This window comes from Ogataea angusta (assembly GCF_019207475.1).
Source record: "Ogataea angusta isolate 61-244 chromosome Unknown 61-244_NODE_11_length_350522_cov_89.849751, whole genome shotgun sequence".
In the NCBI taxonomy this organism is placed as follows: domain Eukaryota; kingdom Fungi; phylum Ascomycota; class Pichiomycetes; order Pichiales; family Pichiaceae; genus Ogataea; species Ogataea angusta.
Genome location: NW_025065225.1, coordinates 183290 through 209670, shown reverse-complemented (window position 1 = coordinate 209670; position 26381 = coordinate 183290). Strand labels below are relative to the sequence as shown.

Below are 26381 nucleotides of genomic sequence, written 5' to 3'. Positions count from 1 at the left end.
CTGGATCCTACTTCCCCACCTTTCTGAACCCGTCCTCGCTGACTCCGCCGTTCTTGCCTCCCTTCCGCTTCTTCTTGGCCACCACGGGAGCCGTGTCTTTTTTTGCCCGTGGCTCCAGTTTGATTTCAACACCCTTGACGTGCGTGGTGCCCGTCTTGATGGCCTTTTTCTGAGAGCTCTGCTCCGTGAAGTTCACCAGAGCGATCATCCGGTCGATCTTACACAGGTCGACGTTGCCGAAATTTTCCTCGAGGTGTTTCTGCAGCTCCTCGTCGGTAATAGCGCCGGTCACACCCTTCACGTAGATCGGATACACAACCTGGCCCTTTTTGTTGACCATCTGGCTCTTATGTTTCCTGAACTCCTCGTCCTCCTTCCTGTCCTTCTTGTCCTCCTTTTTCTCGTCCTCCTTCTTGTCCTCCCGTCTTTCTCTCTTCTCCTCCTTCAGCTCCTTGGCCTCCCTTGTCTTCTTCGCCTCGACCTTCTTGGCTGCCGCAGACGCGATCTGGTCAGCCCAGCTCATCGGCTTCGACGTGGCAGGCCGCTCTGGTTGCCGTTCTGGCTGCCGCTCCGGCTGCTCTGGCTCCTCGTCCTCGCCCTCGCCGGTCTCCGGAGTGGTGTCCTTACTTTGCACGGAAAACACCTCGCCCTTCTCTGCACTGTCCGGCGTCTCCGTCGCAGACTCCGGCTCCGGGTCGTAGTTCGAGTCGACGTCCGGCAGGAAATTCAGCACGTCGTTGTACACGTCGTAGACGCTGCGCTTGACGGTGGGGACGAGCAGAAACGTCTGCACAAACTTGTATGCCACAGACTCTGTGTCGTGGCTGCTCTTAGGAGCCAGCTCGCCAACACAAACGATTAGAATCGAGTCCTGGAACGACTTCGAGGCGTCTATCGACTGGATCATCACTTTCGACCCGGCAAGCTTGGACTTGTCCCAGTGGGCCTTGATCTCTGCTGGACCCTCAGCAGCAACGACATCTGCGCTCAACGGAGCTTTGTAGTCCCCGTGTCTAAGAACGGCGTTCTGCGAGTACAGCTGGTACAGGTTTTCTGTGCCCGAGTGGATGAGATTATAATAATACTCGATAAATGCAATGGCAACCCGGTTTGGGTCCTGGTCGAGATCCGACATTAGGTGAAAAATGGAAAAAAAAAATAATTGAAAAAATGAGCGAAAATGGAAACATTAAGAATTTCTACACTATCTATTTAGATACATCATCTTCTGCTCGGGAGTGAACTGGGTCTTGTCGTCGGCAAACCCCCAGATGTGGTTGGCCAGCTGGCCCACCTCCTTGTCGCCAACGAGCCTGCGCAGCTCCCAGAAACACAGGTGCGTCAGCATCGACTGTCCTCCCACCTGGAGCAGATTATGGTTCACGTTGCGGATGACGCCCAGCTCTTCCGCCAGCGTCTCGAGCGACCGTGTCTTGTGCGTTCCGCCGACACGCGAGACAGATATGTACTTGATGTCGTAAAACGTCGGGAAATACAGGCCCAGCCACTCCTCGAACTCTTCCTCGCTCGTTGGCATGTTTCTGTTGATGAGCAGCGACGTGATGAACCCAAAGTCGTAGCCCGCGTGGTAGCTGATCCAGACGTTGTCCTTCATCAGACACAGCCCGCTGTCCGTCAACACCTGTGCAAACTCAAACACGTCGATGCCAAACTCTTTGAGCCTGCTGAAATTGAGCCCAGTCGTGATCAGCGACTCTATGCTCTCTCTGCTGTACATTTCCTGGTCCAAGTCGAACTTGAAATTAAATTGCCACGTTGACGGAACACCCTCGGGCCGCCGGCCGTCCTTGTCGCTCAATGTAATGCCTATTTGTATCAGATTCAGTAAATCTGCGTTCGATCTCATCGTCTGGTAGTGGTAGTCCTTTGTCGACCGGAACGACCCGATCGGCCGCGCAACTATCCCAGCAAACTCCGTGGACACGCAGATGTGGTTGTAGCGCTCGGCCAGCTCCCGTATGACCATCATCTCGCTCTCCAGGTTGTCCTTCCACACCTCTCTCACCATCGGCTGGGGTTGGAGCGATTGCGGCTGCTGTTTCTGCTGCATCTGCTGCTGGCTGAGTCGCTGGGCCGCCAGCACCGCCTGCTGCTGCTGGACCTGCTGCAAAAGCTGCTGCTGCTGCTGTTGCTGGAGCGTCGCCGCCAGCACTTGCTGTTGAATGCTTCTGTTATGAACTTGCGGAGACATCATCATGCCCACCTTCTGCTGCTGCGGCAGGCTGCCCGACCCGGACCCCTGCTGGAGCAGCTCGGGGTTGTTCAGGAACTGCGACATGAACCGCATATTCATCTGGTTCGTCATGCTTGCCTTGTTCAAAAAATCAAATTATATTCCTATGGACTCCAAAATTACCAAGACCCGCGCATCCTTACACCGGCAATAATAATTACACCTCTACTCGGTTCTCTGCTTCTTTGGCAGCAGGTCGTCCTCCTGCTCGGCCTCGTACTCTGCCTGCTGCTCGGCCTCGGCACGCTCCTCGCGCTCGGCTCGCTTTCTCTTGTACGCCGCCTTTTTGTCCACCCCCGTGCGCTCCTCAGTGTCCTCTGGAGGCGGCACAAACCACGGAATCTTTCCCCTGTTGAAGTCAGCAATCACCTGCTTGGCCACTCCGCTCTCGTCGGGCTCGCCTCCCTTCAGCAGCCTTCCGTGCTTGCGCGCCAGCAGCTCGATAAATTCGCCCGCATTTTTCCACCCCTTGATTTCGTACGTTCTCTCCAGATGTTTGCGTTCGCACTTGGCCAAAAGGTCCGGAATGAACTGTTCTGGGTTCGAAACGTGCTCCACACGCACAACACCGCGGAACAGAATGTCTGCCTCGGTGTCCTTCGTGGATGGAGGCACGATTCCGGGACAGTCGATCAAAAAGATTCTTTTCATCAACGTAATGTACTGCCACACCTTAGTTTCTCCCGGGATAGGAGCCACCGTGCACACCTTCTTGCGTCTCAGCGTGTTGATGATACTGGACTTTCCTGTGTTGGGATACCCAATGAAACCAACGCTGATCTGTTTTCTGTCCTGGTGGAGGACGGAAAACTGACGCAGCAGCTGGATCAGCGATCCTTTGCCGAAAGAGTTGGTGATGCTGGCATGGAACGCCAGAGTAGGGTAGTCTTTGGACAGGTGTTTCACCCACGCAGCCTGAATAGTCAGTAAAACGAAAAGAAAGCACGTTTGAATGTTGGGCCTTTTACTACGAAGAAGCCGGTGACTAAGACTCCTTCAACTCATAAAGGCCCAAAACACCATGTTGCCGGCCCCAAAACGGAGCGCAGCAGGGTGTCGGCCAGCATCAAAACGATACAGACCGACGACTGGCGAACATGATCTCCCAAAGTTGTAACAGATAAGCCATATTGGCAGATGGAATATCCTGACAAAAAACTTTGGTAGCATGGTGCCATTCAAACGTGGAAAAAAAATGGTATACTTACAGCAACCCATGTGGGAACCAAATCGCACTTGTTCAACACAAAGATCAGATGCTTATGAGGACACTCCTTCTTGATGTATTGCTCAACAGACTGGCACCGTGTTCCCAGTGGGTCACGGGCATCCAGCACGTGGATAACCACGTCCGACGAGTCGATCACTTTGTACAGTTCGTTCCAGATTCTCTTGGACTGGCCCTTGGAGAATATGAACTCCTTGGCCTCCGCGCTGAACTCATCGGTGTCGACACCGCCCATAAGTCCGAGCGTGGGCTTGAGCTCCTGTTTCTCCTCGTATTGTGTCTGTTCCGCAGAGGTGAGCTGGGCCAGCTCTTCCAGAGAGGAAACCACCGTGGTGGGCTTCTTGCGCTGGGCCTTAGGACCAAAAGTGTGCTCGAACGACTCCGTTTCCAAGATACGCGCGCTCGGAGACTCGCTCGTGTCCTTCTCGTCCAAAAGCGACATAGGCAGCTTGTTTCTTTTCAGCAGCACGGTGTACGAGTCGTCCTTCTTGTCGCCCATGGCCTCTCTGAAATGGGTCAGAGCGTCCTGCGCAATCACTCTCGTGTTACCGAACCACCGTCTGTTGGGGTCCACTCTGGCCGTTGGGGCCTTTGTGTCCTGCAAGTAGGCAGCCTTGATAATTTCTCCCTTGGCATTTCTCACGGCCTTGCCCTCCTTGTACATGTTCAGATGCTTCACCTTCTTTGCATCTCTGTAAAAGTTCTCTCCCTTGACCCTGAGATTACCGTCCCGCAAGTCGTTCTGGCGCACCCGGCGGGCCTTTTCTGTTTTCCCAGTAGCCATTGTAAATAAGTAGGGATAAAATTTTTTTTAGAAAAAAAATTGAAAAAATATAGTCTGGCTGTGTACGCACAGAGCAGGGAGGTGGTTGGATGTTTTGTGCCAGACATAACATTGAACGACAGCTGTGGACAGTGGGAGCAGTATCTGCGGTGCTGGATTACTAGTCCAGTGGTGGGGGCCATCCCAGCCCAACCCGTGGCACGATCGCGGAAATCGTATCTGCGTGGCATCGTTCATATTGTCTCCAAAGTCAGTTTTTCGGCACTCAGTTAGCTTTCTGAACGCCCAATGAGTTCTATCCACTGTCTTTGACCTTCTCGTGGACTTCAATTAAACAGAGTGAGACTCTGTCCACGACTTGAAAGACGTCGCATGGGGCCCTATAAATCACAGCTAATGGCTTGACATTCGGTTTCATCATCTCTTGGTCTGGCCGCAGCTGTGGTGCAAAAAACAGCTTCTCAATCAATATGAGCCTCCTTGTAGTGATTCAAACGCGATTATGCTCATGTCCCTTTGAACTTGCCCACACTTGTGCATAGTCACAGAAACATGCCTGTAAATTAATATTTCCTGCAACCATAAGATAATGCCTGTAAGAGCCTTGTATTAATAGTGTCACTCTGTACATCTGTATGAAGCCTATAAGACCAGGATAGATTCTACTCAAAATGCCGAAAATTCAAGCTATCCAGCAAGATACAGAGTAGCAGCGGCTTCCGCTGCTAAAAAACACCTAGCTAGCTCTGCCATCAAGCTCTGGCCAAAAGCTGCACCAGAGCTTTTTGCTGAAGCTGATACCCATAATTGCGCCTCACGCAGGCTTCCACAAGGTACGCCCTCCCACATCATCAGGTCGTTGGCCAGGACACTGCTACGCCTTTCTGATCACGTGACAGACAAATTTATTCAGATATTATTTCCCAAACAAATTACCTAATCTAAACCATGGGTCGACCACGGATCCAGTTTTCGCCGTTCAAGTACCCGAGCTCGCGGCGAGCCGAGCACAGCAGTCCCAGATCCGCGCTACACACGCCCGAGACCGGCAACTCGCCCGCCAGCACCGCGTCGTTCGCCGTTTCGAAGGTGCCCTTGAAGACCAAGGGAAACGGGCCCTTGCACGCAGGCACTCCTGTGCGCAAAGAGCCACCTGTGGATCTCGACGACGACGTCCAGCTGGACGGAACTGACAGCGAAGCGGGCAGCTACAACTACAACGACTACAATTCGAGCGTGATGTCTCCTATCAAGCTTCCTGGGAGTCCGTTACACGAAGAGGAGGATCTCAAAGGGTTGGACCGCCAGGAGGCGCCGATTGTGGACATTAGCAGCGAGTTCGAGGACTCTGAGGACGAGCGAGACAAGGAGCAGGGCGAAAGCTTGATGGTGGAGCAGTCTGTGCGGGACGAGGTGGACGCCGAGGCGACGATTCTGCGCGTGGCGGACTTTGTCGAGCGCAGACGCCGCGAGAAGGCCGAGCCGGGGGGGTATGCGTCGAGCGGGGGGCGAACGGAGGCCCAGAAGACCGGACCCGAAAAGACTCCAGAACGCAGTCCAGAACGGAGTCTGGAGCATAGTCCAGATCGTAATTCGCAGCGCACTACAGAGGCCAGTCCTGAGGCTAGTCCACGCAGTCCACGCAGTCCGCGCAGTCAAGACGGCGTTCTGAGACACGCAGAACGCTGGAGCAGAGCGCAATGGACGCATCTCTCGCGGTACCTTCGTCTGTACCGTGCTACAAAAGACAAACGGATGCTCGCTCCCGAGAAGCTGGAACGCGAGTTCCACTGTCCGCCAGAGGAGGTGCTGGCGCGCAGCGAGATCCTCGCGCGGTTCGTCAAGGTACGCAAAATCACGCGCAAGCGACTGTGAATGTACACTAAAAAGGTATTATTGTTATATAGTGGCTTAATTTTGGTCTGTGATGTAGGGAATGTTGACCCTCACTCTGTGGCTGTAAGGAAGCTTTGGGATCACGACGCATAGACAGGCAACAAGATTCACAACAAACAGGTTGAGATCGTAGTACGAGTAGTGCGTGGAGATGAGAAACAGGAAGATCGGAACCCCCATCAAGAACTTCTTGACCGGGGTGTACTGGTCGCCGTTGTCGATCTGCTCCCACATGGTAAGGTTGTCGTACGCTCCGTTGTTGAAGTCAAAAGGCGTTCCCTTGATCTGGTGGAACATGATATACGACCCTATGACATAGGTGACGTTTGTTAGGGTCCAGCTCCACTCGTTGTTGAACATCGGAATCAGGTCGTAAAACAGCTTGAGTAGTATTATTATCACGATGTGGATGATCCAGGCGCCCTTGAAATGAACCCAGTTGGCGTTCATGTTGGATTGAATGTCCTGGTCCTGTTTTGTTTCGAACGTCTCTGGCTCCACCTTCGAGATCAGCGACGACGAGCGTCTGCGACGGTGGTCCTTGGCGGTATGCGACGACGTTGGCGACACGGTCAGTCTTTCTGGCGACGAGGGGGCGGGAAATGGCTCAACGTTCATCTTGGGGCGAAGTGTATATGTTTTTAAGATTTTATTGCGCCTAACGTCGATAAGCACGCCTGCGTCGATCGTCCAGAAAAAAAATATATAACTATCCACTCTTCTTACACCGGCCATACCTACCTATGCGTGTCGCCGCTTTCGGCTGCCGAAATCCACCTCGCCGGGACCCTTGAAATACACGTCTCTGTAGTACTTGAGCTGGTTGATGCTCTCCAGGATGTCGCTCCGCGCGGTGTGCGCGCCCACCTTTTCTGGGCTGTACTCGTTCACCTGCGGGTTGTGTCTCCTGGAAATCTCCATGATCGACGACACGTCGATAATGCGATACGTCAAGTAGTCGGTGATTTTCGGCATCTCCTTGCACAGAAACTGTCTGTCGACGTGCACGCTGTTTCCGGCCAAAATGCCCACGCCCTTCGACATGTACTTGCTCAGATACTCTAGAAGCTGGGTTTCCACGTCTTCGAGCGTGTTGGTCGATTCGATCACTTTTTTCGTCAGCCCAGAGTCGCCGTGGTGCGTCCGACACCACTCGTCCATCTGGTTCATGCGCTCTTCTGGATAATGGATCACGGCCTCAAACCCTTCGTCGTCGATGAGCCGCAGATGCCTGTCGGTGACCAAGGCGCAGATTTCAATGATATGGTCGTTCAGCAGGTCCAGACCGGTCATCTCACAGTCGATCCACACGATCGGGAGCAGGTGGTCGTACTTGCCGTTGACAGGCCTCAGCTCCTCGAGCTCGTCCTTCTGGGTCTCCACCTTTGGCTTGAAAATGTCGCTGATTTTGAACATGCTGGGTCTTTTCCGCGGCAAGTAGGTCCGAACAAAAGGTCTCACAACTGGCCGTGCAAAACAAGTCCGTAACATACAAATATCTGGTGAAAAATATTTCTTGCCCGGAAAAAGCTCTACTCTGCCAATCATAAATACCTGTAGCTATTTGCGCAGAATCAGACGCCCTTGCCCCAGTAAACCCACTGGTCGGGAAGCGGCTTCTCCTCCAGCTCGTCCCAGACCCGCCACTCGGCCATCTTGTGCAACAGCTCGTACTCCTCGTTCGCCTGGATGATCAGCTCCTCCACCAGGCCGCACCCGATCTTCTGCTCGATCTGCTCCACCACGTCGTTGGCCTCCACAATGGCCAGCCTGCTCTTCGTCAGCGACTCAACACTCTTGCGGTACACACTTTCCTCAGGGAACTTCTCCTTCAGCTTCGTCAACGTCGAGTTGTAGAGCTTGATCAGAACCGGCCGTGGATTGGGATGTTGATGGATCCCGGTCAGTCCTGTGGGATTGCCTTTTCCAGAACGAATGAGCACCTCCTGTGCCTGTCTGAGCACTCTAAAATGTCTCATAATTTTGAGGGGTAAATAAATTATTTCGCACAATTGTTTATTTTATGTGCTCTCTGTTTTTTCCATCCGCACAGACGCCTCGCTGATCCCCGTCGACGGCATCGAGTCCAGCTCAATCGCGTTGTTCTGCAGCGAAAGGTTCAGCAGGTTGCTGAACGCGTTCGCAGACGTGTCGGGTATCTGTGCTGCACTGTCGGTGTACGGATGTTGGGCGCTCGAGTCGGAAGTCTGGAGCAGGTACTGGTGGCCGTTTGACGGCGAGAACGCGGGCAGATCCTGCAACTGGCTGCTTGCGTTTCTGAGGCTCAGCACACTCGCAAGGAACCGGCTCGACAGAACTGAGTGCGTGATGGGAGCCATGTACACGCTCGAGCCTATTATGTAGTAGTCGGAGATGGTGACGGTCTCGTTCTCCGAGAGTCTGTTTTGTTTGCGGATGATCCAGAAGTCCGGCTCGCGGACCATCGCAATGACAAACTCGACGCCTTTCATTTTGCGCAGGTCCTGCAGCAGCTGGTCGTATGGTTTGTTGTAGTAGTTTGTATCTGTGAACTGGTTCTGCATCTTGAGGACCTGGTTGTTGGAGGTTCTGTCGAAGAACGGCGACTGCGAAAAATACTCCAGCACGTTGTCTGTGCGGAGCCCAAACGTATTGACCCATTCGGGCGACCGCCATTGCAGTTCATCTAGGTTTTCCAGAGACATGAGACTGTGCACTGAATATTTGGCAGAAAAATCGATTTGGAAAAAAAAAAGTCGAAAAATTCAATATTCAGCATGTTCCGGATAACATCGCTGATTTCCAGCACATCCAGCATCGTCTGGCGATACACGCGCTTTGGAACCTACGCTACAAAAACCATCAGACCTCCGACCCCGGAGCCAACGGAAAAAGTGCCCGACGTGAGCACGTTCCTACAAAAGATTGGCCGTGGTGTGTCTGAATACACAGAGACTTTCGAGAACGACTGGCAGAAATTCTGGGAATTGGGCTCTTCAGGGATGAAAGAACAGGGACTGGAGCCTCGTGCCAGAAAATATATTCTGGACTGGCAGGAAAGATATAGGAAGGGTGCCGAGTTGCACGAGATCCCAAGGGGCGAGAAACTTCACGGAGGAGAGCGCAAAAGAAGAATTTACCTTGCCGAGAAAAGGCTCAAGGAAGCTAGAGAACTTGCTCAGCTGAAGAGGAAGTTCAAGATCCAGAGCAACCAGGAAAAGAGAAAGAGAGAGAGGTTTGAGAGATTGCACCAGATGAGTATGTAAATAGAGCAGCAAGAATCACACGGAATCTGAATGGTAGTCATGTTAATCCAGTATAGACTGCGTCTGCGATGATGAGTGTCTGGATGAGTGAATTTTGGCCTATCCGTCATTGGCAGCGAAGTTCTTATGGCTTCCAGAAGTTCTAGCTACCAAAAGCAACTCCCACTAATCAAGTACGTGGAGTCCAATCTGAATCAATAGTTATTCAGAGGCAGTTGCAAGCTTGCGTTTCCAGCAAAATAGGGCTGAAGTAGCACTCAGTGCTTCTGATGCTATCCAATACTACAGGGAGTCATGGGACCATTGAGAGTTGTGCTTTGCTTTTCCTGGAATCTGGCAGGAGATAATGAAAGAACCATGAGAGGCCGGAATCAAGGACGAGCCATGATAAGTTGAAGCTCTCCTCCGTATTAAGAGGTTGATTGGTAGTAATTTTGCTGGACACCGTACGGCTTCGAGTGTGTGCTATTTTACTTGGTACTGTTCAGCGAGACATCCTCCTTTCAAGTTCGATCGGATATTCTGCACTCCAAAGTGACCAACTCACTCAATCGCGTTTGATCCATGATAAGCTCATTTTCTATGCCGGCCTCAGCATGAACAAAGCGGTGGACAGAATACTCAAGAATACATTCCCTTCCGCATGTTTTGTCTCTTAAACGACGTCAACCACTTGAAAGTGTCACGGACTATAGACCTAGAATCTTCATTGGAGCCGCAAAACCACGGCCTTCTTTCGTTCCCTCACAAGATTTGAGCTCAAAGCACAAAATAGCCCGCCATGGGTTGATAAGCCATATGGAATGGCTAGGAATGGATCTGTTGGTGTATCACTGCTTTTACCAGAGACCACCCTCAGACTGTTCTATCGCAAGAACTCGGAACCGCATTGACGCTGCCAGCTTGAGAGCTGTAACATCTGATTTGCACCTGTCTTGCTAACCTGGTATTCTGCTTTGTGGCTAGTTTTTTTGCCCCCCGGAAGAGGCAAAGACGAGAATCTCTCACTTCGAGATCTCTTCTATTTTCTCCGTAAGGAGAGTTCAACAACTACTGCTCCGCCAAGAAGCCCTAACATTTCAAGTTTTTGAATCACGTACACCAAATCATGTGAAACGGCAGATCGTTGTAATCAGCTTTCAGCACGAAAAATGCACTGTTGTAGAGCTCAGAACTTCGGGGATTGAACGCACCAAGTTGGAAGACCATAGGACCAAAACCCATGGAGCTATGAATTTTCAAGCTTCCAGGAAAAGTCGCCTGAGACTTTTGGAGATTGTGCCGAAAATGCCCCCGTGAAAGTCTCATTGAACTGCTGCCGATCGAGTGGCGCACACAAGGCAAGCATCCATTTCTTTTTCAGCTGTTCCAGAAGCTGACATCAACTAGAAGCAGCTGCAACCACACCAGGTATATGTTGCTACCGCCTCAGAACTACCAGCTAATTTGCGACCGCCACAGACGCAGCCCATGGGGCCGGGCTTGCCACCCTGCCAGAGCTTGGTTCTGGGCTTTTTTGCAATTAGTCAGTGTCAAACCAGCTCGTAAGATTTCACTATTGTTTGCTACTGCAGGGTACATTATGTAACGAACTATTACAGGAAAAAAGAACTCCGTCAAGATCGCTACATATATGCCCTGTAAGATGATACATGCATGTCCCGCGACGTGAGATCATGCTTTCGACGCCGCGGATTTAATTGCCGTTGGTTGCATTTGCAGCGATTCGCAGCGATTCGACGCCATGCGATGGTAGCATGCACCCCGATAGCAATAATCGTACGACATTTCGACCACGTCACGGGCGGACCAGGGCTCTCCAATTCGCTGCTGGATCTCTTGCTGGGTTCTGCATCTATGCATTCTGCAGTCCTACGGCATTCCGCTCGGGAATGAAGGAATTTGGGTTGCATACATTTAATGGAAATAAATGAGTTGGAAATACAAATTAATGGAAATAAAATAAGCTGGAATTACGATATCTGTTCAGTGTAACACATTATATTTTTCGTGCTAGCATTTGTTTTCTGTCCACGTGGTGCACTTCTCCTTGCGCCTCTCCCTCGCCGCTGTAGCGCTCATTTTATTCTCTGGTTCCCGTTCCGCCTCTCTCTTGGGTCTCTGTCCCTTCCGTTTCTCTGCTGTCTCTTCTGCATAGGCCGCTGTCTATTCTGGCCTCTGTTCTGCTCCTTGAACTTGTCGATGATGTCGTTGCTCATGCGCACGTACTTGATCTGGTTCCCACGCACATACACTTCGGGCACCTTCTCGAACCGTTTGCCGTGCAAGTCCACCGTGACGGCATCGTTAAGTGTCAGGTTCATCCAGGAGTCGCAGTTCTCCAGTAGCCCATTCACGGTCTCTCCAGACTTCAATTCCACCAGAATAGGCTGTGTCTTCACCGACGTGAGGAGATATAGTGGCAGCATGTTGTTGAACAAAATAATAAATTTACAATTTTATTTCCAGCCAGGGTCGTTCGCGAACGGATTTCTTCCCCATACTTACTTATTTAAAAACTTAATCACCCTCAGCTCCCCATGCCGCCCTTAGACTCGTCTGCCAGCAAGTGCTACTGGGTGGAAATGCCCAATGCGCACGACGAGGACCCTGCCAACCGGCTGGACGTGCGCTCAGGGGCGTCGACGGACATCTATCGCTCCAGAATCCTTGTTTACAGTGGGTCGGTGCTGCCCTTGTCATTGAAGGCAGGCTTCTCGCTGCAGGACGTGGAGTCGGAGTTCAAGGCTGCCGTGGCGCGCGAAACAGACCCGCCCAGCGACTACAACGAGTATCTGTCGCCCGAAGTTTTCTCGCTCAATCTGCTAAACCGCAAGTGGATCCATTTGCATGCAAAACACAAGTTCGAAAGGCCCAGACCCAGAATGTTCCATTCTATGATAGTCCACGATAACTACCTGTACATATACGGCGGGCTGTGTTTTGACCGGCGCAACAGGATCAAGACGCTCAATGACGTTTGGAGATTCGACCGCTTCGACAAGTCGTGGAAATGTCTCCTTCCAGACGGCAACAACGTGGTTCTGAAGCGGTTCGACCACATGTCGATGTTTCTCCCTGAACTGCACGTTGTGGGGAGGCCGACGCACCAGGGTATTATTCTTTTTGGCGGAACATCCGACGAGAAACAGGAGATTCTCGTGTCGCACATATACGACGTCGTTTCCGAGCAATGGTTTCCGAATCTGGTTTTTAGGATACAGGACGATGAGAGCAGCGGGAAGATCAAGTACAGCGCCATGGACGGGCCGGAGGTGGAGGTGCCTGGTCTACGAAGCTTGGGGCTGCGAAGCTCTTTGAACTCTGCCATCCCGGCTCAGGCACTCGACTCGACGCAGCAGGTGCCGCCCATATACCTCTACCACAAACAGCCGGACCAGAAACACGAGCCGTTCATCACGTTCCCGATCGGCGAAGGCGTGGCCGGGACAGTGATGTCGCTGATGTCGACCAACTCGACCAAAGTTGTGCCGTTCGAGCTGGACTACCCGACGCTGGGCTATTTCGGAGAAAACCTCATTGTCACAGGGTTCCGGCCCGGCGAGCATTCGATCTCGCTGTACATATTCAACAGGATCTCGCGCACCTGGATGCGGTTGCAAATATCGTGCACTCATTCTGCGCGGTCGCACCGTTTTTTCAAAGGGTTCGTGTGGAACTCGCACCACAAGGTGGTTTTTCTCGGGAACACCAAATCCTTAATGACGCTGCCCAGCGTGCAACATTTCTCGCATTTCAACACCGTGTCGCTGCCATTCACCAACACGTACGGCATAGAGATGGAAAAAGCGTTCAGCAACGTGCCGGAGACCGTTCCGCAGCACGTGCCGTCGTCCATGGGGCTCGACAAGTCGGAGAACACCAGTTTTGCCGCGTACTCGCACTACGTCGCGCCGCAGATCATGACCAACTCGATCCGCTCGGTTTTTCCTCCGTACGCCGTTGCTCTGGGCAAGAACGCGTTTGAACGGTCCACCTCGATTTCCGACTTTGAGTTCATCTGCTCCGACGGCACGTCGATCTCGATGCCGCTCAATCTGTGCCGCAAACGGTGGGGAAGCCGTTTCGACAAGCTGCTTGCCGACGCGTACGCCAGGGCTTTTGCAGACCGCCACGCATTGCCCGAATTTACAGAGTCCAGCTCGATCGAGAGCTCGCCGGCGGAAACAGAGTTCTCCGGGTCGTTGAGGTCCTCCAAAACGCCCGAATCGCGCGCCCCGTTGTTCAGACACCCATTCCCGGAGTCTGGAAAATCGTCGCCGCTGTCTGGCACGTCCCGGTTCGGCTCTCTGCCGGCCTCCAGACGCAGCTCGCTTGCTGCCTCCAGAAGAGACTCGGGGTGTTCGCGACGGAACTCTATGCTCGGGTACGAGAAATTATCAATGTCTGTGAAAAACTCGAATCTGCGCCGGAGCTCTGGGATCTCGAGCTCGTCGTCGTCGTCGGCATTCTCCAATCCCAACATAGACGTCTCTGAGGCCTCTGGTTATCTGCTGGGCTCGCCGCTCATACTTGACGAGCTGCCTCCGCAGCCACCAATGCCAGAACTGCCGCAGGACCCGAACGAGTCCACCACGTCGTTTGATTTCCGTGCCCCGTCGTTTGGTCCCAAAGACGCCTCCACAAGCCGGCTCACACAGGCTCTGTCGGGCATGGAGGACGTGGACCCTCTGTCAAACGCCAGTCTGTCGGACCGTCCAAGAGAGGAGAGCGTCGATTTCCCAGACGCGACAGAGGCCAAGATGGACGCGCGTTTCCTGCCCCGGACGCTGTGTCTGCCGTTCTCCAAGCCAACAGTGCGTGCGTTCTCTGAATTTCTGTACACGGGACAGCTGGGCAGCAACTGGAAAGTCGTGCCGACGTGTGTGGAACTGCTGATGATTGCCAATCTGTACGAGGTGCCGCTGTTGTACGACCTGATCTCAGAAGCCCTGTTTGTGGTGATCGCGCGCAAAGAGGCCGCGTTGGTGGTGCAGGCGAAGAGCTGCCACGCTGTTGACGGCGGAGAGACGGGGATCCCTGCGATCGACAAATTCACCGAGCAGCTGGCCGCGCTGGACGATAATCTGATGGACCTGACGCTGCTGAAACGGGCGTCCAAAGCCATCGGCCGGTACTCCAGCTCGGGCAGCCTCGAAAACTCCGAGATCCACTTCCGGGACTCGTTCCCCACAGCCAGCAAAGTCCGATCGCACGAAATGGCCACCGAGGACAGCCAGAGCAGTAGCAGCAGCAGCAGCAGCAGCGACTCGGTCAGAGAAACGTTCGGACTGCTCAACGAGCAGCACTACAGAGACTTCGAGTCCTACATCGAGAAACAGCCTACAGAGACCAAAGAATGGCCAACGCTCAAGAGCCTGATGAACCCGGACGCGCCCGCGTGCTCTGATCTGATCATCGACATCCTTGTGGAGTCCGGCACGCTGGCCAGCGATATCAAGTTAATGCTACGGGCGATCAACACGCGCGAAATGATCGCCCAGCTGAAGGAGCACAGACGCGGCTCCCACGACCTCAGAGAGCTGTCCGAGCGTCTCAAGGCCGCGTCCGTGCGGCCGCCAAAACCGCACGCCGGGTCCACGAGCTCGCTGCCGGAAACAGCAGTGTACAAGACGAAGAGCGAGAGCGAGCTGGCGTCGGCGGCGGCGGCGGGCGGCACCGCGGAGCGGCCGCGGATCCCGCACGTGCTGACGTTCACGAACCTGGAGCGCGCGATGACCAGCACGTCCGAGGAGACGAGCTCGCCGCGCCGCAAACGCGGGTTTGGCCTGTTCAAGAAAAACGCTGCAAAATACTAAATAATTTCTGGTCGCTCCGGTCTGAGGCGTGGTCTGAGGCGTGGCTCGGACAGACGTTTGCGACGTGAGGTGATCAGGAAGACATCGACCCATTATATTATATAAGGGCGAAATCGTGAAAGATAACTGTATGTCGCTTGTTTCGTCGTTTAACTTTAGCTCGTTCGTGACCACCAGGACACAGGACTATGTTGCGCTGATCCAATTCTTCAAGTCGTTCGGGCTGTCTGTCGTGAAGACGTTCTCCAAGGACGCCAACACCGCGGGCGCCGAACTGGTGGGGGTTTCCAACGACTCCCGCAAGGAGTGCTGGTTCAGCTGTTTTCCTGCGGCCGAGCCGACGGGTCACGGCGCGAGCGGAGCATACAGCAAAGGAACAATTATCAAGCTGAGATTAGTGAGCCATGACGTGCACAAGAATATTGAGCTTCCTGGGGAGCTCGTTTTTTACAGCGCGGACCCGTCCAAAGTGAGGGCCGTGTGCGAGGCCAACGGCCACCGGGTCGAGCCGGGCAAGGGCCGTGTGGAGTTCTACGTTCTAGACCCGATCGGCAACCGTTTGGGTTTCAGCAGGCAGCCAGATGAGACGAAAAAAGACGGCGCCGCAAAAGTGGCCCAGAAAGAGCAGGAGCCGGACCCCGGCTTGCAGAGCGTGCTCACGGCCAAGAAACGGATCGCCGTGATGACGTCCGGCGGCGACGCGCCCGGCATGTGTGCCGTGGTGCGTGCTGTTGTGCGGTCCGGCATCTACTACGACTGCGAGGTGTACGGGTGTTACGAGGGGTACTCGGGGCTCGTGCAGGGCGGCGACCTGCTGCGCAAGATGGAGTGGGACGACGTTCGCGGGTGGCTGTCCTTGGGCGGCACGCTGATCGGAACGGCCCGCTGCATGGAGTTCAAGGAGAGATGGGGCCGGCTGAAGGCGGCGAAAAACATGATTCTGCGCGGCATCGACGCCTTGGTGGTGTGCGGCGGCGACGGGTCGTTGACGGGCGCGGACCTGTTCCGAAGCGAGTGGCCGTCGCTGGTGGACGAGCTCGTTGCGACGGGCGAGCTGAGCGCGGAGCAGACGGCGAGATACCGCCATCTGACGATCGTGGGGCTGGTTGGCTCGATCGACAACGACATGGCGTCGACAGACAACACGATCGGCGCGTACTCGTCGCTGGAGCGGATCTGCGAGATGGTGGACTACATCGACTCGACCGCGTCGTCGCACTCGCGCGCGTTTGTCGTGGAGGTGATGGGCCGGCACTGCGGGTGGCTGGGGCTGATGGCGGGCATTTCGTGCGGCGCAGACGCGATCTTCATCCCGGAGCGGCCGCCGAGCGCGTCTGGCTGGCGCGAGGAGCTCAAGAAGGTGTGTTTGCGGCACAGAGAAAAGGGCCGGCGCAAGACGACGGTGATTGTGGCCGAGGGCGCTCTGGACGACGAGCTGCAGCCCATCACGTCGCAGCAGGTCAAGGACTGCCTGGTTGAGATCGGCCTGGACACGAGAATCACCACGCTGGGCCACGTTCAGCGCGGAGGCTCTGCGGTGGCGTTCGACCGGATGCTGGCCACGATGCAAGGCGTGGACGCGGTGCGGGCGGTTCTGGAGAGCACGCCGGACACGCCGTCGCCGATGATCGGCATTCTGGACGGCAAGATTGTGCGGCAGCCGCTGATGGAGGCGGTGAAGCTGACGAAAAGCGTGGCGACGGCGATCGCGGCAAAGAAGTTCGACGAGGCGATGGGCCTGCGCGACTCGACGTTCAAAGAGAGCTACGCCAACTTCCTGGACATCTCGAAGCACGACGACGGGTCGCAGGTGGTGGAGGAGTCGAAGCGGCTGAACATTGCCATCGTGCACGTCGGTGCTCCGACGGCCACGCTGAACCCGGCAACGCGCGCCGCGGCGCTGTATTGTCTGTCGAAAGGCCACACGCCGTACGGAATCCAGAACGGGTGGTCCGGGCTGGTGCGCCACGGGGCGGTGAGAAAGCTGGATTGGCTGGACGTGGAGGAGTGGCACAACCTGGGCGGGTCCGAGATCGGCACGAACAGGACGCTGCCGTCGACAGATATGGGCACGGTGGCCTACTACATGCAGAAGTACGAAATACAGGGCCTTATCATCATCGGCGGGTTTGAGGCATTCCGCTCGCTGCACGAGCTGAAAGTCGCCAAGGAAAACTATCCCATCTTCAATATGCCGATGGTCTGCCTGCCTGCAACTGTCTCGAACAATGTCCCCGGTACAGAATATTCGCTGGGCTCTGACACATGCTTGAACACGCTTGTGAAATATTGCGATGCGGTGAAGCAAAGTGCGTCCGCGTCCCGAAGAAGAGTGTTTGTCGTGGAAGTACAAGGCGGCAATTCGGGCTACGTCGCGTCTTACACGGGGCTTGTTACAGGCGCATTAGCCGTGTACACACCAGAGGAGAAAATCAGCCTGCGTACGCTGCAGGAGGACCTGGAGCTGCTGGCGCAGAACTTCAAGAAGGACGAGGGCGACAACCGGTCGGGCAAGATGTTCATCCGCAACGAGAACGCGTCCGACACGTACAGCACCAGCCTCATTGCCGAGATCATCAGGGAGAGCGGAGGCGGCAAATTCGAGAGCCGCACAGCTATTCCGGGTCACGTGCAGCAAGGTAGAGTTCCGTCCGCGATGGATCGGTGTCTTGCTGCACGGTTTGCAATTAAGGCATGCCAGTACATTGAGGAAACAAATTTTGCCGCGCAGCGTGCGATCAGCCGGCTGTGGAACGAAGGCTTTGGCTCGAACCTGACGTTCAAGGGCCACTCTGAGACGGACCTGAAGTTTGTGTACAAGCACGGCAAGAAGCACCTGATTGTGAGCGACAACGCCAAAGTGGTGGGGATCCACGGCACAAACGTGATTTTCGAGGAGGTGGACAAGCTCTGGGAGAATTACACGGACGTGGCGCTCAGAAAGGGCAAGGACATGCACTGGACCGACATGATTACAGTAAACAACATTCTGAGTGGCAGGAGCGTGCTGCGGAAGATGCAGCACAATACAGTGTGATAGTGGATTAAATAGTGACAATAGACAAAGAGCCGGTGGTATGAGCACCAAACTAAAAAAATGCAGCCGTTGGGAGGCAGTGCACAGGTTGCGCAGATCGCAACTGCGCTTAGCGAAGGGCGATGGCTGCTAGGTCATTACCAAAGCATGATGCATTAATGGATCTTGCATCATCTGGGCAGAGAAAACGCCCTATTGGTCTACAGGTTGCTGATCATGGCGTTATTTGTATAATCGCCATTGTATGCAGTATACGAATAAAGACTGGAATAGTTTTCATATCGGCAAATTAGGTTGCAAAAGAAACGAAAAAATAGACCAGGTCTAAAATAAAAAAAAGTTAAAACTTGCAAGATACTTTTGTCAAAACACAAAGATTCCCGCCTGTCCTCTGGATGTGCAGATTGTATGGGTAGTGAAATATCTGTTCGTTTTTGCATTCTGCTGCCTTCACTTCTTTGAAACGGCCCGTTCCCAACAATGTCTCAGAATTCCCACGGGCATCCTCCAATACTGCCGCCTTTTATGGCCCAGTCGGACAGGAAACCCTCCTTGGGCCAACACCAGGAGCCCACACCGCCCCCCAAGGTCTCGGCGTTTGTCCAGAAACTCTACGCCATGCTCAACGACCCGCAACTCGCCCATCTGATCTGGTGGAGCCGGACGTATCAAAACGACTTTACCACGTTTGCGTTACTGCCCGGAGCAGAGTTTGCGAACGCCCTCACGGGCTATTTCAAGCACGGCAACGTCGCGTCCTTTGTGAGACAGCTCCACATGTACGGCTTCCACAAAGTGTGCGACAACAACCCTCCTCCCGTTCCTCCTTCCAGGCCGAACGAGGGCTTGTCGGAGGAGGAGCTGAAAAATATGCAGGTGTGGGAGTTCCGCCACTCCACGGGGAGATTCCGCAAGGGCGACGAAGGGTCGCTCTGCTACATCAAAAGACGCTCGTCGGGCACCCAGAAAGCTACGGCCCAGCAGGCGACAGAGTTTGTCGCTGCGCAGTACTATCCGCCCCAACAGCCGCAGTATGACCACTTCTACCAGCCCGTGGAGTACCAGCCCACGGTGTACATCCCGTACCACGACGTTCCGCCGCCGCCGCCACCGCCGCATCAGCAAGTACCATACGAGTACAACAGCCACATAATTTTGCCTTCCATGCCGGACGTGGAACACAAGTCCCGAAATGCGACGCTTAATACACACATCAGCGACAACACTGAGGTTTCCTTCCAGTCCTCCTCCCGAAACAGATATCCGTCGGTGTTTTTGGACCCTTTAGCCCCAGCGCCGCACATAGCACCTCTCCCCCCGCAGAACCCTGTACCATTACAATATTACCCCCACTCCGACCAGCAGTACCCTTCCCTGCCAGCGCCGTCCCATGTCGCGACCCAGAGACGTACCGGGTCGTATCCCAAGATGTCTGCGCCGCTGATGCAGCACGAGATGCGCCTGCCGCGGTCCATTCCGAACGAGTACTTCCCCCAGTCGCCTGCTCCACAGTCGCCGGCTCTGCCTCCCCATCGCTTTAACTCCCCCGTCTCCAAACCTGCGCACTCGCAGCCGCTCACCCCACGCAGGAACACGCCGCCCCCACAACCTCCTTCCCACCAGCGCATCATGCAAATGAGACCCTCTGTATACGATGTCCAACACAACTTAAACTCGGTCTCCTCCATTTCGACCGGCGGCTCCAACTCCATCTTCAGCAGGACCTCTGTGGGGTCCTCCATCGCGGGGCCAACATCTTCTTCCATGGTGCCGCTCATTACCGTTACCAACCCACAATCTTCCAGTGGGGGCAGGAACTCCTCCATCTCGGACCTCCTCAACTCCGAGTCCCAGTCGCACCTCCAGTCCATCGAGCCTGCCGCTCAGAAGGACACAAAGCGCTCGTTCGACTCCGACTCCGAGCCCGAGGAAGATCTGATGGCCAAAAAGAAAATCAAACTCAGCTCGCTCGTCGAAGATTAATTTGTACTATTTTTCTAGTGTATTAGATTGTTTCTATTTGTTTTGAATGCGAGATCACTGTTCGATGCTAAAATGGCCGCTTGCTCACCTTCTTGGCGGTGGGACCGCTTTTCTTCCGTCGCACCACCTCGTCCTCGTCCGAGTCGTCCTCAGACTGTGCACTCCCGCCGGGGGCCTGCTTTGAGGCCTCCCGCTTCGTTTTCTCCACTCTCGCGCGTGCCTTGTCTCTGCTGGCGTTCCGCAGCTTGTTCTGCAACGCCTGGAGCGACCGCGACTGCGGTCGTTGCGGGTTTTTCATTTTTTTTACCGTCTTCCCTGACGTGAAATCGCCTATTCTGGCCGTATCCGAGGACAGGTCAAGACCGGCGCCGGGCTTGATCACGGGCAGGTCCTCAAATGCGTTCCGTTCCGGCGCCCCGCCGCTCTCGCCGCCCAGCCAGCCGGCTATTCGCATGTTTGCCTGGCTCAGCTTCTGCTGGATTTCTGTCTGCAGAAGGTTCGACATGAAATCTAGAAAAAATTAATTAAAAAAATAATTTAATTAATTATTTTAGATAAGGAATTAATCAAAGTTCCACTCTTCTTCATGGACCCATTGCGGCTTTCGCAGATAGACGAGGCGTCGCTGTCGTCGCTCGACTCAGACCCACTATCGACTGCCCAGCACGTCCAGTCGTACCGCCCTCCAGACCAGCCCAAATCCAGGCAGAACTCCACTGCGTCTGTGCCAGAGCCCTGGGCTGCAGACAACTCGAAATCGCCAGATCCGCACCCGCGCCGCAACTCTGGGTTTCGCAGACGCAGATCGACGCTGACCTCGTGGCTCAAGCGCGCAGTTTCCGAGGAGGCGCTGCAGGAGCCTTCCAGCCGACGACTCACGAGACAGTTCACGCAGCAGACGGCGCCTGGAACGTCGCCATTCTACGTGGACGGCCTGATTCCCAGCTCTGCCAACGACGCCAACGAGGAGGTCATTTCTGCGGTGCTGAACAGCGACGCATCGGACTCAGAAAGCGACCACGACGACGCGAGCCAGACGGCGTCTTTGGCCCGAGAACCCACCATCACAAAGCTCACCAGCATCCGCCGTCAGGTCACCAACGAGGTCAAGGACAAGCTCACGAAAATCGGCTTTTTCGACCCCAAGTTCAACAAAATCAAAACCGTGCTCCATTTCGTCAAGGGCTACGCTTTCATCACGGGCGTAATCATGGCCATCTACAGTCTGTACTGGGGAGCCATGTACCACCGCAACTCGCGGCTGAGAAGCTTCCATTTCTGGGTCGTTGTCGATGAAGACGACCTGCTTTCGCAGTACGTCGTCGAAGCTACCAAAATGATGCCTTTGATCGGCACGTGGCTTGCCAAGCCGTACCAAACGATTTCCAACGACACAAGTCAGCTGCACTCGATTCTCGCCCACAAGGTGTACAGACAGCAGATCTGGGGAGCCGTGCTAGTGCAGCCGGGCGCCGGGTCGCGGTATCTGGAGGCGTTGCAGAACGGCACGAGCTTCAACACGTCGGACGTGGTGGAGGTGATCTACGAAACAGGCCGCGACTACGTGGCGGAGTCGTCGTACTTCACGCGCGGCTTCGCGCAGCTGCAAACATTCTTCACCGAAATACAGCCCAACATGACCGCACGGCTTCTGGAAGAGCTATCGGACGAGCAGAAACTGGATAGTCTGCAGCAACTGTTGAAGCCCATCATTTTCAAAACGACCGACCTCACCCCCGCACACCTTCTGGACCCGATCGTGGCTGGTCCGCAGCAGTTCGGTCTCGTGTACCTGCATCTGCTGTCGCTGCTACAATTTGCGTTTTTCCAGCCGTACCACAACAAAATCGCATCGCAGCTCAAAGACAGCTCTTTTTTGGCGTTCCGGCTGATCTCGTCGCAGGTAACCTTCCTGGTGCTCGGGCTCGGGTACACGCTGGTGCAGGTTTTCTTCCAGATCGACATATACACGGCGTACCCACACAAGGTGGGGTTCCTCATCTTCTGGCTCGTGTCGTACCTGGTCCTGTCGTCGCTCGGCGGTGTCAACGAGAACATAAGCATCTTTCTGCAGGCCGCCAAACCGAACCTGATTCCTATGTGGATGTTTTTCTGGATGGTGTCGAACATCGCCCCCACATACTACCCACTCAACTTGAGTCCGAAATTTTATCGTTATGGATACATGATGCCTATAAAGAACGGCTACGACCTGTACAAAACGCTGCTGTTCAACACGTACAAGCACGCCAACATGCCGCGCAACGTGTGCGTCCTGATAGGCTGGGTCGTGGCCACCAACTGCCTGCTGCCGTTCACAATGAAGTTCTATACCAGGGTCAAAGAGCAGGAGAGCAAGAAGAAGTTGCGACTGCTCAAGAAGATCAAACGGCTGCGTAAGAGGAAGCTCCATGTGGGCAAACAGATCGAGGAGTACGACGGCTAGCGCAGCAGGGTCTCCATGCGGTCCAGCAGCGCGCTCTTGTCCACGTTCATCCGCTCGTCCCAGACCATCTCGATCAGACGCGACGCCAGTCTCTCCAGCTCCTCCACAGACATCCCGGCCGACTTGTCCAGCAACAGACGCTGCAATTTAATTAGTTTGTCCTCCGAATAGACCAGCTGCTCTTTTGGCGGCTCCGGATACTCCTCGTCCGACGACTCGGACTCGGGCTGCTCTTTCTGCTCCTCCTCAACCTCCTTCTGTAGCTCCTCCTTGACCGGCTGCTCGGCCGGCTCCACCGGCGCCACCTCCACGCTGGTTGCACCTGCGGCCTCCGAGGTCACGTGACCCTGCGTGGGTCCCCCATTGGGGAGCTGTGCCTGCTGCACCTGCTGCACTGTGCCGGCCGGCTCCTGCTCCGCCTGTTCGGCCTGCTCGCGCTCCCGTTCCTCTTTCTCCCGCACCTTGCGCAGGTACTCAGCCTCGCGCCGCTTCTCGCGCTGTCTGGCGGCCTTCCACTCGGCAGCCAGCTGAGGGAACGCAGCCTCCATCTCCTCGATGCCGACCTGCGCGTTCGCGTACATCTCGTTGGCCTTGAGCACGCGGTCGCGCTCGCCAGACGTCTTGGCGTCCTTGAGGATCATCTCGATGTCGTTGAGGAACTGGCGGGGCTCCGAATAGTAGCCGTTCCAGAGCCGTTCCTCGATCACGTCGAGGTCGATGTTGTAGTAGAGCCTGCCGGTGGCCACCTCCAGAATGCGGTCTCCCTGGCGCTGGTACGGCGCGTCGGGGTCCGGCTCTGGTTCGAACAGGTGCACGAGAAACGCGTCGTCGACGACGGGTTTTTTGAAGCGTTTGTAGCGCGCCTTGAACAGGTCCATCAGGCCAGACAGTTTGACCTTGAGCGTGTTTTTCAGGCGCATGTCGCTCTTGGCGAGCTCTGCGTCGCTGGTGGCTGTGTTTTCTGCGGCCCGCGGCTGCTCCTCGACCTCCACTTTGGGCAATTCCTTGAGTTTACGTTTTGGCCGCAGGCTCAGCTCGTTGTAGTCGAGTGGGGCCATGTGGAAACACGTCCAGACGCTTTCGAAGAAGCGCTCGCGCTGGCGCTCGTCGGGCCGGGCAAGCTGCACCACATCCGAGCGCGCAAACCCAAACACGGCGGCCAGCTCGTCGTAGTACCGGTCGTCGAGCAGCTGCTGCTCCTCGATCATCCCAAAAATGAGCACGCGCTCGTTCGCGCCGAGCGTGCGCACGAGCGTGCTGATGGTGGACCGCAGCGGCGGCGTGATCTCGTCGAGAAATCCCAGCACGTACGGCACGTACAGAATGCTGGGCTTGTGCCGCTTGAGCTCCTGGAACAGCTGGATCACCAGGTTTTCCGGGGCGATCGACGCGTCGGAGTGCAGCTTGGCAAAGTCGAGCGTCTGCACGTTGAAGCCTTCGAAGCTGTGCAGCACGGCGTTGGCGACGTACTCCTGGCCGTCGCCTCTGCTGCCCGCGAGCAGCAGCCGCGGCTTGAACACGCGCTGCTGGTTGAGCCGGGCGAGCAGCTGCTGGTGGCGGAACCCGCCGTCTGGCTTCGACGCGGTCAGATCGACGTACTGGCTTTCTTCGAGCAGAGAGAGCGGCTTTTCGCTCGGAATCACGCGGCGGGCGCGCGCAAGCACGGCGTCGAGCTGCGGCTGCAGCAGCGGCGCAACGGTTTCGGGCAACGGGCTCGAGCTGAGCGAGGTTGCGCGCGCGCTCGACGGCACGATGCGCTCCAGCGTGCGCGTGAAATCGCTCGCCACCACGCGCACCTTGTTGATGTTGATGCGCAGCTTGTCGTTGGAGCGGTAGATCTGCGGGTACGCGCGCTGGATCGCGTTCAGCGCGCTTTCCGTGCACAGCGCCTTGAGGTCTGCTCCGCCGTAGCCCTTGGTGAGCCGTGCGAGCTCGCGCACAAACGCGTCGTCCAGCTGGTGGTCCCACTTGCGCATGTGGATCTTGAGGATCTCCTCGCGCGCCTTCACGTCCGGCAGCGGGAAGTAGAACTCTCTGTCGAACCTGCCGGGCCGCCGCAACGCCGGGTCGATCGAGTCGGGTCTGTTGGTGGCGCCGATCACAATCACCTGGCCGCGGTTGTCCATGCCGTCCATCAGCGCCAGCAGCGTCGACACGATCGACGCGTGGATCTGCTCCTGTTTGGACGAGCGCACCGGCGCGAGGCCGTCGATCTCGTCGAAGAAAATGATCGACGGCTGCTGCTGCTTGGCCTCCTCGAAAAGGAGCCGCAGGTGCCGCTCGGCCTCGCCGACCCATTTCGACAGACAGTCGGCGCCCTTGCGCATGAAAAAGGTCACCTTGCGGTGCTGCGACGAGCACGACGCGGCCAACGCGCGCGCCATCAGCGTCTTGCCCGTGCCCGGCGGGCCGTGGAACAGCACGCCGCGCGGCGGCGTGATGTGAAACTTGGAGTAGATCTCCGGGTACAGCAGCGGCAGCGTGATCATCTCCTTGAGCTGGTCAATGTAGGTGTCGAGCCCGCCCACCACAGAGAAGTCGATGTTGGTGTCGATGCCGAGCGGGTCTGTGTCGGCGAGGGTGTTTTTCTTCTTGCCCGACGCGCCGCTGTCGACCGTCACGATGCTCAGCTTGTTCGGGTCCGTCGGCTTGAACAGCTCGTTGTCGTCCTCGGAGTCGCTGCTCTCGACGTTGCCGATCGCCGTGAGCGTGTCTGCGGCGCCGCCGTTCTGGAACAGCGCGTGCACGTCGCCGCCGCCGAACGGGCCCACCGTCGGGAACAGCCGGCGGATCTGCGTGCTGGCGGGCACCGCCGTGCCCGTGCCGCCAAACCGCCCGCCCGCGCGTCCCCTGCGCGGACTGTCGGCCCCGTCAAACCGTTCAGGCTCAGCCTGCAACATCGGCGGCGGCAGCTGGTAGTTCACGTTCTTGCGCTCGCGCAGGTTGCGCTGCACCGGCGAGTTCAGCGGCGAGTCGTCCTGCAGCGCTTTCAGCTCGTCCGCGATCGTCAGCGACTCCTCCTCCTCGCTCTCGTCGTCGTCGAGCTCCTCGACTGGCTCTTTGCGCGGCCGGCCGCGTCCGCGGCGCTTTGGCCGCCCGTTGCGGCGAGTTCTCTCTGCCCGCACGTCGTACTCCTCGTCCGACGCCACGTCCTCGTCGTCCTTCACAATGAACCCGGGCTGGCGCCGTCTGCGCGGCCGCAGCGAGTCGTCCGAGTCGAACGAGCCGTCGTCGTCTTCGAAATCGTTCGAGTCGCTCGCCACCGCGTCGTCGGCGTCGAACTCGTCGTCGTCGGCGGGCCGCGAGCGCGTGCGTCGCCGCTTGCGCCCGACACCGTGCTCTGGATCGCCCGCGTCGCCAATCTCGTCGTCCAGCGCGGCCAGCAGCGCGTCCTCGTTGTAATTGACCGAGCGACGGCCCCGCGTGCGGTGCGGCCGCACCAGGTCCGAGTCAGAGTCCTCGTCGAGGGGCACAGACCGCTTGCGCCGCGACCGGGCGTCGTCGTCCACAGAGGCGTTGCCCGCGTCCGAGTCGTCGCTGAAAAACCCAGTATTCCGTCTTGTGCGCGTCATCGCAAAGATCAAGTTGCTCGGTTTTCGTCTGCGCCAATTGCCTGTCTTGCTAACGTCTGACAGAGTTATTTGTTAAAGCAAAATCACACGAAAAAAATGCACTATACACTGCCATAG

The 26381-nt window shown here is 56.0% G+C and overlaps 18 protein-coding genes across 18 annotated transcripts; 7 read left to right on the top strand and 11 right to left on the bottom strand.

The window, feature by feature from the left end:
* Positions 1–7: 7 nt before the first annotated feature.
* KL928_004875 (uncharacterized protein) lies at positions 8–1135 on the bottom strand (the record flags this gene model as incomplete). Its single annotated transcript, XM_043205621.1, has 1 exon — positions 8–1135. The coding sequence occupies one exon, from the start codon at positions 1133–1135 to the stop codon at positions 8–10; it is 1128 nt and encodes a 375-aa protein (XP_043057870.1).
* Positions 1136–1204: 69 nt separating this feature from the next.
* KL928_004874 (uncharacterized protein) lies at positions 1205–2326 on the bottom strand (the record flags this gene model as incomplete). Its single annotated transcript, XM_043205620.1, has 1 exon — positions 1205–2326. The coding sequence occupies one exon, from the start codon at positions 2324–2326 to the stop codon at positions 1205–1207; it is 1122 nt and encodes a 373-aa protein (XP_043057869.1).
* A 93-nt stretch (positions 2327–2419) lies between these two features.
* On the bottom strand, positions 2420–3353 carry KL928_004873 (uncharacterized protein; the record flags this gene model as incomplete). Its single annotated transcript, XM_043205619.1, has 2 exons — positions 2420–3248; positions 3337–3353. 2 exons carry the CDS (start codon positions 3351–3353, stop codon positions 2420–2422), a joined length of 846 nt encoding a protein of 281 aa, XP_043057868.1.
* A 79-nt stretch (positions 3354–3432) lies between these two features.
* On the bottom strand, positions 3433–4496 carry KL928_004872 (uncharacterized protein; the record flags this gene model as incomplete). The annotated part of the gene is made up of 2 exons (XM_043205618.1): positions 3433–4191; positions 4428–4496. The coding sequence occupies 2 exons, from the start codon at positions 4494–4496 to the stop codon at positions 3433–3435; spliced, it is 828 nt and encodes a 275-aa protein (XP_043057867.1).
* Positions 4497–5214: 718 nt separating this feature from the next.
* On the top strand, positions 5215–6141 carry KL928_004871 (uncharacterized protein; the record flags this gene model as incomplete). Its single annotated transcript, XM_043205617.1, has 1 exon — positions 5215–6141. One exon carries the CDS (start codon positions 5215–5217, stop codon positions 6139–6141), a length of 927 nt encoding a protein of 308 aa, XP_043057866.1.
* Positions 6142–6177: 36 nt separating this feature from the next.
* KL928_004870 (uncharacterized protein) lies at positions 6178–6780 on the bottom strand (the record flags this gene model as incomplete). The annotated part of the gene is made up of 1 exon (XM_043205616.1): positions 6178–6780. The coding sequence occupies one exon, from the start codon at positions 6778–6780 to the stop codon at positions 6178–6180; it is 603 nt and encodes a 200-aa protein (XP_043057865.1).
* Positions 6781–6903: 123 nt separating this feature from the next.
* On the bottom strand, positions 6904–7578 carry KL928_004869 (uncharacterized protein; the record flags this gene model as incomplete). Its single annotated transcript, XM_043205614.1, has 1 exon — positions 6904–7578. One exon carries the CDS (start codon positions 7576–7578, stop codon positions 6904–6906), a length of 675 nt encoding a protein of 224 aa, XP_043057864.1.
* Positions 7579–7736: 158 nt separating this feature from the next.
* On the bottom strand, positions 7737–8141 carry KL928_004868 (uncharacterized protein; the record flags this gene model as incomplete). The annotated part of the gene is made up of 1 exon (XM_043205613.1): positions 7737–8141. The coding sequence occupies one exon, from the start codon at positions 8139–8141 to the stop codon at positions 7737–7739; it is 405 nt and encodes a 134-aa protein (XP_043057863.1).
* A 42-nt stretch (positions 8142–8183) lies between these two features.
* On the bottom strand, positions 8184–8846 carry KL928_004867 (uncharacterized protein; the record flags this gene model as incomplete). Its single annotated transcript, XM_043205612.1, has 1 exon — positions 8184–8846. The coding sequence occupies one exon, from the start codon at positions 8844–8846 to the stop codon at positions 8184–8186; it is 663 nt and encodes a 220-aa protein (XP_043057862.1).
* A 72-nt stretch (positions 8847–8918) lies between these two features.
* On the top strand, positions 8919–10349 carry KL928_004866 (uncharacterized protein; the record flags this gene model as incomplete). The annotated part of the gene is made up of 2 exons (XM_043205611.1): positions 8919–9376; positions 10109–10349. 2 exons carry the CDS (start codon positions 8919–8921, stop codon positions 10347–10349), a joined length of 699 nt encoding a protein of 232 aa, XP_043057861.1.
* A 472-nt stretch (positions 10350–10821) lies between these two features.
* KL928_004865 (uncharacterized protein) lies at positions 10822–11341 on the top strand (the record flags this gene model as incomplete). The annotated part of the gene is made up of 2 exons (XM_043205610.1): positions 10822–10991; positions 11164–11341. 2 exons carry the CDS (start codon positions 10822–10824, stop codon positions 11339–11341), a joined length of 348 nt encoding a protein of 115 aa, XP_043057860.1.
* Positions 11342–11485: 144 nt separating this feature from the next.
* Positions 11486–11836, bottom strand: KL928_004864 (uncharacterized protein; the record flags this gene model as incomplete). Its single annotated transcript, XM_043205609.1, has 1 exon — positions 11486–11836. The coding sequence occupies one exon, from the start codon at positions 11834–11836 to the stop codon at positions 11486–11488; it is 351 nt and encodes a 116-aa protein (XP_043057859.1).
* A 111-nt stretch (positions 11837–11947) lies between these two features.
* KL928_004863 (uncharacterized protein) lies at positions 11948–15226 on the top strand (the record flags this gene model as incomplete). The annotated part of the gene is made up of 1 exon (XM_043205608.1): positions 11948–15226. The coding sequence occupies one exon, from the start codon at positions 11948–11950 to the stop codon at positions 15224–15226; it is 3279 nt and encodes a 1092-aa protein (XP_043057858.1).
* Positions 15227–15356: 130 nt separating this feature from the next.
* Positions 15357–18263, top strand: KL928_004862 (uncharacterized protein; the record flags this gene model as incomplete). The annotated part of the gene is made up of 1 exon (XM_043205607.1): positions 15357–18263. The coding sequence occupies one exon, from the start codon at positions 15357–15359 to the stop codon at positions 18261–18263; it is 2907 nt and encodes a 968-aa protein (XP_043057857.1).
* A 122-nt stretch (positions 18264–18385) lies between these two features.
* On the top strand, positions 18386–20246 carry KL928_004861 (uncharacterized protein; the record flags this gene model as incomplete). Its single annotated transcript, XM_043205606.1, has 2 exons — positions 18386–18505; positions 18798–20246. The coding sequence occupies 2 exons, from the start codon at positions 18386–18388 to the stop codon at positions 20244–20246; spliced, it is 1569 nt and encodes a 522-aa protein (XP_043057856.1).
* Positions 20247–20313: 67 nt separating this feature from the next.
* On the bottom strand, positions 20314–20751 carry KL928_004860 (uncharacterized protein; the record flags this gene model as incomplete). Its single annotated transcript, XM_043205605.1, has 1 exon — positions 20314–20751. One exon carries the CDS (start codon positions 20749–20751, stop codon positions 20314–20316), a length of 438 nt encoding a protein of 145 aa, XP_043057855.1.
* Positions 20752–20832: 81 nt separating this feature from the next.
* On the top strand, positions 20833–22646 carry KL928_004859 (uncharacterized protein; the record flags this gene model as incomplete). The annotated part of the gene is made up of 2 exons (XM_043205603.1): positions 20833–21931; positions 22024–22646. 2 exons carry the CDS (start codon positions 20833–20835, stop codon positions 22644–22646), a joined length of 1722 nt encoding a protein of 573 aa, XP_043057854.1.
* Positions 22647–22688: 42 nt separating this feature from the next.
* KL928_004858 (uncharacterized protein) lies at positions 22689–26264 on the bottom strand (the record flags this gene model as incomplete). Its single annotated transcript, XM_043205602.1, has 1 exon — positions 22689–26264. One exon carries the CDS (start codon positions 26262–26264, stop codon positions 22689–22691), a length of 3576 nt encoding a protein of 1191 aa, XP_043057853.1.
* Positions 26265–26381: the final 117 nt, after the last annotated feature.